We start from the raw sequence: 8,722 nt of genomic DNA, 5'->3' as shown, positions 1-8,722 counted from the left end.
ACTAGAATGGAAATATTTGAATAAATAGCAAACAATTGATAGTTTTAAATAAAAACAAGTAAATGCTGATATAGAACACTGAAATGATGTTTGAGGCATATTTCCGTGTCCCTTTTAGCACAACATGACATGAAATAGTGGAACATTTCTAGATTTTGTAAAAATTATTTCAAACAGTGGTACTAGAATGGCCAAACACAGCAATGTAAGAAATAATGTAACAAATGTCACTACAATTGCCAATGCCTATTGATGGAATTGGCTCAATTTATTTTCCTCCTCTAGGGCTCGCTATGAATTGTGGAAGTTAAGATATATACCTTTAAGATGTATCATTCAATAACAAATAACAAATCATTATTCACAGTTCAATTATATAATTGCTGTCTTTACAATAACTGTGAAATGTATTTTATGGAGGTAGAAATCAGCATATAGAATTTTGCAGTATATTTATCACACCTGGGAGGAAAACCCTGAAATATTTCAGTTCTTTATTTTAAAAGATATCAATTCACAAGACAGATATAAAAATAACCTTTAAGCATATGAATAGATGTTCAACCTCACCAAGGATATGAGAAAAGAGAAATGCAAATTAAAACAAAACTGAGATGCCACCTCTCACCTACCAGATCAGTAAAAATTAAAAAGAATAACAATACTCTTGCTAGACTGTGGGAACACAGGCACCCTCATATATTGCTAGTGGGAAAGAAAATTGGTGCAAACCTTAGGGGATAAAATTTGGCAATATCCAAATGATTACATATATATTCACATTATGATCCAATGATCCCACTTTTAGGATTTTTTCTGAAGTTGCACACCCAATGCTATGAAGATACATACACACACACACACAGACACACACACACGATCATTCATTGTCATCAAAACATATTAGAAGCAATGTAAATGCCCATTTATAAGACAGCAGTTGAATAAACTATGGTAGATCTACACAATGGACATTCTTTCCTTTAATAGAATAAGGAAGTTATTTGTTGAATAATGTGGAGCAATTTCTAGGATATTGTGAAGCACAGTGTTGCATTAGGCAATTAATAATGTTTGTGGTAGGTTTAAGCTTCTTTAAAATGTATAATTTATTGTGATTACTTTTCTCATCCTTAGTAAATATTATTTTTTAAAAACTAATTTCATCTTCATAATTATGTTCTCTTTTTCTTAAAAAAAAGAAAAAAAAAAAGTTCCCTGATTGGTATAAACTTCTGGCTACACAAAACCTGCACTTCCTTCAGAACTGTGGACTATGGTATGTAAATACATTATGTACTGTCTGCTATTTGATTTTTCTGATAGGTTTTCCACCAAAATTACTCTAAAATATTTTTCTAAAGCAGCAGTTCTCAAACGTAGCTAAGCATCAGAATCAGCTGTGGACCTTTACAAAAACAGAGATTCCTGGGCAATACTTCCTTAAGTCTGGGGTGCCGCCCAGAAATCACTGTCTTCCAAAAGCCCTGAAGCTGATTCTGAGCATCATCCAAGTTTGAAATCTCTGCTGAGAGTAGGTTTGCAAAATAGAGAGAGAATAAAGTTATTATTATTCTGCAGTTTTGAAGAAATTTATGATTATTATCAATAATTTCTTACTTTCTTAAATTCTTCATGATTTGGCCAAGAGTGTCTCATTCTGAAACTGGAAGGACTTTAAGGAAAACTAAACCTTAGGGAAGAATTCTACTTGTCTCATGAAACACAGTCTAGTAGGATAACATCTGGACTTGGAGCTATTCCACAGAAATCAGTTCCTGACGCCGATGTAACCACGGCCTGCAACTCAGCAAGGTTGTTAATGTTGGTACCTGGTTTCTCTTCTGTAAAATGTATATAGTTTGGCCTTTTTTCACAGAATCGTGGGGACCAAAGAAGATACACAATGTAAAATGTTCTTACAGACTGCTAAGTGTTATAGTTCTGGACATAACTCTCATTATGTATTTAAAGTCTAATTGTATGTCCATTTACTATAATTTTTGAAGTTTTAATTCTATATTTAGGTGTTATTATTTTACATGTATTAACTTTCCATCTATCTATCTATCTATCTATCTATCTATCTATCTATCTATCTATTCATCCATCTATGCCACTATTCTCTCTGTGAATTAACAGGAGACATAAGTAACTTCACTTATTTGGGAATATTATGGTCTTTTTTTTTTAAGTAAGTTAATTTTAAGTTCTAGAATACATGTGCAGGACATGCAGGCTTGTTACATAGGTAACGTGTGTCATGGTGGTTTGCTGCACCTATTAACCCACCATTTATGCATTAAGGCCCGCGTACATCAACTATTTATCCTGAAACTCCCTTCCCCAGCCCCTCGGACAGGCCCCAGTGTATGTTGTTCCCCTCTCTGTGTCCAAGTGTTTTCATTGTTTAGTTCCCACTTATAATTAAGAACATAGGGTGTTTAGTTTTCTGTTCCTGTGTTAGTTTGCTGAGGATAATGGCTCCCAACTCCATACATGTCCCTGCAAAGGACATGATCTTGTTCCCTTTTATGGCTGCGTGATATTCCATGGTGTATATGTATCACACTTTCTTTATCCAGTCTATCATTGATGGGCATTTGGGTCAATTCCATGTCTTTGCTATTATGAATAGTGCTTCAGTGAACATATGTATGCATGTATCTTTATAATGGAATGATTTATGTATATACCCAGTAATGGGATTGCTGGGTCAAATGATACAGCATGATGCAAGTTATAGAGGATTTGAAGTGGAGTCATACACAAAAATCTAAGACACTTTGGAAATCACTCTTCTGAGGAAGAACAGGAATTCTGTAATCCTTTAAAAGGCATATGAGAATTATATTCCATATGATCTAATATAAACATTTACATATGTTAAACATATATCTTTCATAAAATCTGGCAGAATCAAATACAGTTCACAAACAGTTATCATATAATTGCCTTATTTTCTGATACATATTGTGTGCTATCATTTCAGAAAACATACTAAGTAAAATTATGTTTATCTTAGATAAATACATCCTGTATATTTTCAAAAGAGTGATAAAAGTCACCACAATAATTTTAAAACTACATATGGTTGAGAAAAATGCCAAAGGGGGAGGAAATTAATTTTGATTGGGATAGTATGTTTCCTGAGTTGGAACAGAATCTTGAATTGCTGGTGGCATTCACACCTCTCCATTACTGCTGTTAGCAATTCTTTATCTACTTCTGAAGTCTATAAAAGCTTAGTGTATCAAAGTGATGCCAAATTTATATATAACTCCTAATACAATGTTATGAAAATGATTCATGAATAAGCAATACACAGACTTCTATGATGAAGCATGGAGTCCACATCAGTCTATAGAAGGCTGTTCTCAATCTTATTTTTTTTTTATAACATAATGGGTTTGTATTTAATATAGTACTTCTCATCAGGAGGATGTTACTCGGTTAATATAAAGTTTTTTTTTCAAAACATTAAATCTCTTCCATGTCAATGTCTATAGTTTTTTTTTTTTTAACATTAGATTTTTTTCTGCATTTCAGTATTAGATACACTGAATACACTTTTCTAAATGTTTTTTTCCCCAGAGATAAAAGTTTTCCTTTTTGGCTGACTCTCTGATACCTAAATATAATATTAACTTGGGAGACAACAACAAAAAAAAAATCTAATAAAAAAAAGGAGAAAAGTCTCCTCCACGATTCAGGAGGCAGTGATTATAACCAAAGAGTGGTGATTTCCTAAGATTCTGGGCAAGAACTTCCTTCTTCCCATTTCACATGCTTTGAGAGAATTCTAAGATTATGAAATATTACTTATGTAAATTTCAGCCATTTTACTTCTTTGACCTCCTTTCTAACTAGCAAATTATAGGCTGCATTTTTCTGTGCATTATTTGTTGGAAAGAAAACATTTTTTTTTTCCATTTATAAATGTATGTTTGTTCCCATTTCATGGAAACAATGAAAAATGTGAAACTCCCTTATTTACTGATTCTTGGAACCTTTCACACACCAGAGCTCAGGTTTAGCCTCTATAGCACAAAGGTTTTCAAGGTGAGGTTTGACTCAGTAGGCCTTTCAAAGTCACATTTGTCCATTTCTTTTTCGTGCATATACCCCCAAGCAGGCACAAATGCCTGTAATGCTGAGAACCACACCTAATAAAAGGGCGATTGCATCACCGGCTTCTACTGCTTCCACAACAGGCAGCACCAAAAGCAGTGACATGAGGACTAAGGACAACTGTGTTGAAACTGAGGTCATGATGTTGGAATCTGGAGGCTGAAGGTTCCAAAGAAATGGTATATATAGAATTCTATCTGACTTGAAATTTTCCCTTCCTGGAGCTCTGGATGCTGAGATTAAGAGGTTCCACGTGACACGACCTTCCAGGAATCAGCCTTTACAGGAATCCTCAATCTTATTTTTAAGTATCTTAAAAGTAAAATCATGACTATAGTACCTCTACACATTTTGAGCTGAGAGCATTATGTTAATTTACATATCATCTAACTAGATTCTACATTCTAGTTCTCTGGACAGGTGGCCTTTATACTTTTTAAATCGAGAACAGCTAGTATGTCCTGATTTAGTGCACATAACCCCTCTCTCCCACAAAAACACACAAACAGAAATACAATACTTAAAATAATACATTTCCCTATTATTACAATTTTTACCTATTTTATTTTTTTCTATTCCATGTCTTTAAAAAATACTGGTCAACAAATTAGATTGATTTAATGTCCCACCAATGTGCATCTGAAAAAATTGCCTTATCAGTGATTTCAAACATAATTTGGAGTCCTTGGCTTTGGCAGTATGTGTTCTCAAATTGGAATGATATAAAGAAAGTTAGCATGGCACCTGTGCAAAAATGATATGCAAATTTGTGAAGTATTTCATAGTTTAAAAATGACTTGGGGAAGAGTAATCACCAGATAAATGGGTAAATTACACGTGATCCATACATACAATGAAATATCATTCAGTCTTAAAAAGAAAGGAAATTCTGACACATGCTACAACATGGATGAACCTTGAATTCATGACGTTCAGTGAAATAAACCAGTCACAAAAAGACAAATAATGTATGCTTCCACTTATATGAGGAACCAAGCATAGCTAAATTCATAGAAATGGAAAATAAAATAGTGGTCGTCAGTGGCTGGGGAGAGAGGTAAACGGAGAGTTATTGTGCAATGTAAATCGAGTTTCTGTTTTGTAAGGTAAGTGTTCTGAAAATGGATGGTAGTGGTTGCACAGCAATGAGAATTTACTTAACATTGACTGCACACTTAAAAATGGTTAAGATGGCAAATTTTATACTAGGTTATTTTACCATGATTACAGAGAATTTTTTAAATCACTTAGGGAAATACAAATTTTAGTAATATACTTCATATTTACGGAATCAGGAATGGGGACCTTAAATCTGGGATTGTTTAAGAGTCTTCCAGGTAAATCTGATTCAAAGTGACTTAAGAACCACTACTTTAAAATACAACTATGACTTTTCCTCCCAAGCACCTAAATTCTTTTGCTACTTTGAAAGGAACAAAATTGTGAGACAAGAACTCACAGAAGCCTAACCTTATCCTTAATCAGGATTTAAAAGAAAACAAAAATAGGCTAAGAATTTTTCAAGAGGGAAACTAGTCATACAATACATGTTTATGATGTGGATATTGACTACAGAGAAAGAAACATTTCCAGATATACACAAGATAATATTAAAATACACAAGGTCTAACACTGGTTCTCATACTTTTTTGTAGTCATATTCAGGGTCTTCTCTCAATTAAAAAAAAAAAAAGCTACCTTATTTTGCCTTTTATATGCTAAGATCTTTGCAAGTATTACTTCATCTAACATGGCAATGTCCCAATGAGGATTAATGTTTTTATTTTATTCATAAGGAAACTGAGGCTTATAAATGTCAATTCCTTGCCCAATGTCACGTAGCTCATATGTGGTGAAAACTACATCTACCTGACTCCAAAATCTTTAGTCTTTCCAATGCTACCTTGCCTCTCTGAATGATTTCCTTCCATTCTTACACAGCACACTGGAGTACACCTCATTATTGTCATTTTAAAAATAAGAAAAAAACCTCAGGGAGATGACTTTATGAAGGTCACAGTAAGCCTTCCACATTTTGATTCGATTTTCATCCATAAAATAGAGCTATTTCACCTCTGAGAAATATATTGAAGAAACCAAATAAAATTGGATGTCATAAAAATAATGCGAGAAGGAGTAAAATCTTGATTAATAGAAAGTACCAGGCAGCTATGGTTAATTGAAGGTTAACTAGAGGCTTCTTTTTGTTTTAATCTTTAATGCTGAAAATCCTTTCAAAATAGATTGAGCCACATCCTGGTTTATGTAAGTTTACTGTGATGAACACAATTAAATCTTTCTTTGAGAGTTTTTTTTTTTCTAACTTCTTTATATCCTCGTTGATGTAGATTATACAGGAAATTAATTTGAATTTTTATGGAGGCCAGGAAAAAACTTAAATGCGATTCTTTTGACCAAATCTTTAATAGGAGTTTGTATGATCTCTTTCATTAAAATAATGCACCAAAAATAGTTCCAGGTTTGCTTTTATGACAAGAATTCAAAGAGGTTGGATTGCAGAAGGTACAGATCAATATTTAATGCCTATCTTTCTCCAAATGGGATTTTAGGCTGGAGAACTATTAGTATTTTTTGCTTTTAGTATTCCCTTACATCAAGGAAAAAGATGTATTTATGACTTATATAGATTGTTCAAAGGCAATAAAGTCCCTAAACTTCCTCATTTATTAGGGAAATATGAAAAGTGCAGGTTCCTCAGAGGATCCAGTGAAATCCCCACTCTAAAGAGCTGACCTCAATCTACCTTTGCCCAGACTAACTGTTACCTGCAAGCCTTCCTTTTATCCACCACGCATTACGTTCACTATTTTCAAAGACAGACACTTGCTGAAATAAAAAGATGAATAATTTGAAATGAGCATAAATCAAGGCATAATTTAAGGGACACATGCTAGAGGTGGCTACTACAAGTGCTTTAAGTATCTTTACTGGCCAGTCAACACCGTAGCCTTTGTAGGTTAACAAAATATTAGCAATAGATTTCCATTGTTGAAATTAGTGATTAGTGATTTTTTCAAATAAGGGCAAAAACTATGTTAGAGGCATTTAGTCTGTTGTAAGACTATAGTTTAAGAATCTAACCAGCCTTTCAAAATTTAGCTATAAGATTTGCACCCTAGATTTGATTTCTACAGAGACCTCTGTCCAGACATTAGATTGGGGGATGGTTGGCCACCCAAGTCTAACTAGAACATCAGCTGAGTCCTACTGCTATAATCATATTGCACTTGCTACATTTGCCTTCAGGGGAATCTACCGTCCTTGGTACAGTCTTAGCACACACACACACAAAAGTTAAAGCCAAGAATTGGTAGAGCTTACCAATAAAGCCAAGAATTGGTAGAGTTTATGTTGTGTATACTTGCTATTAAATGTCTATATTTGAAGAAGAATTTTATTTTCAGTTACTTAGAAAGATGGTATAAGAGCAAGTAAAAACTATTGGCTATTAATTTCTACTCAAAGGAGGCTAATATTTTTACATCTAATTTTTTTAGGTCAGTTCACAACAGTAGATATCAAAATAGAGCTTTCATGGTCATTCCTAAAGGCTAGATGATCAATAAAAATCCCTTCCATGCTAGACACAAACCTCTCCATATGAGCTCACATTTAGAACATTCCTAGAGAAGTAATCACTTATCTGGAACATTTTGATAATTAGAAATGACTTGCCAAGGAGAATTTGCTTGCTCCTATAGTCTTGGATTGATGATCCCTTTAGAGAAATTGATTTGCTGTAACTCAGGCAGAATGTATGTGAAACACAGAAGCTGTGATGATAACCCAAGCCCAGTATTTCACATGGCAGCTCTTGTAAGAAGAAAGTCCACCCATGAGGCAGTGATAGAGCATGTCTCCCTAAAGACAAGCTGAAGAGCTTCCCCAGGCAGGGTGAAAAGAGACCTGAAGTTCTGATGTATAAAATCCTTTTAGATAAGGAAATAAGTCTGACCTCATTTTGCCTCTTGACATTGCTCTCAGTCTCCCTGGCTGCCCTTTCAATATTTCTTCTTTCAGACTAAGTTCAACATTTACATGAATCTCTCATTTATAAGATTAAAAAATTGTGGATGAGATGCCAAATAATCTAGTAGAGATTCACAACAAGGCAACAAGTTCAAATAGGTTTGGCAGACATAGGATTCCCATTCCTAACACATTGTCTGGGAAACCAAGTGCCCTCCATGTCTAGTTGCAAAGAGTTAACAAATTCATGTAAAACTTAAAGCTTATCTTTTCCAGGAGAAAATCCAGCTCTGTGTGTGAGTGTTATTCATGTTATTAAGAGGACTAAATGTCACTTATATTTGTTACCACATTTGTGGAGTTGAATATCAGATATCTTATTCTGCAAAACTGTCAAATTTTGTGGTTGAAGACATATTTTACCAAATCACCCCTTTCTCTAACACATGTGAAAGTGATGACAGAGAGAGAGAGAGAGTCGCCTAACCTAATGGCAATTTCCCAAATTATTCTACATCATATAAGTGAGGCTGAGTCAACACCTACCTTTCCTGTTGTCTTCCACCTGCTCTTCTTTGGCACTTGCCCTATTTGTAATTTT

At 34.1% G+C, this 8,722-nt stretch overlaps 1 protein-coding gene and 1 non-coding gene across 2 annotated transcripts; one reads left to right on the top strand and one right to left on the bottom strand.

The window, feature by feature from the left end:
- Nucleotides 1-3,386: 3,386 nt before the first annotated feature.
- LOC114676135 (small integral membrane protein 30) lies at nt 3,387-4,421 on the bottom strand. The gene has a single exon (XM_028843462.2). It carries the CDS (start codon nt 4,270-4,272, stop codon nt 4,093-4,095), a length of 180 nt encoding a protein of 59 aa, XP_028699295.1. The 5' UTR covers nt 4,273-4,421; the 3' UTR covers nt 3,387-4,092.
- Nucleotides 4,422-4,812: 391 nt separating this feature from the next.
- Nucleotides 4,813-4,920, top strand: LOC114676531 (U6 spliceosomal RNA). The gene has a single exon (XR_003727597.1). It is a non-coding gene; the product is annotated as a U6 spliceosomal RNA (small nuclear RNA).
- The last annotated feature ends 3,802 nt before the right edge of the window (nt 4,921-8,722 follow it).

This window comes from Macaca mulatta, chromosome 2, assembly GCF_049350105.2.
Source record: "Macaca mulatta isolate MMU2019108-1 chromosome 2, T2T-MMU8v2.0, whole genome shotgun sequence".
Lineage (NCBI taxonomy): Eukaryota > Metazoa > Chordata > Mammalia > Primates > Cercopithecidae > Macaca > Macaca mulatta.
This window is presented reverse-complemented; position numbering and strand designations above follow the sequence as displayed.

What these genes read in the sequence shown, in the direction of transcription:
- LOC114676135 (XM_028843462.2), bottom strand. Translation starts at nt 4,272, where the DNA reads ATGACCTCAGTTTCAACACAGTTGTCCTTAGTCCTCATGTCACTGCTT.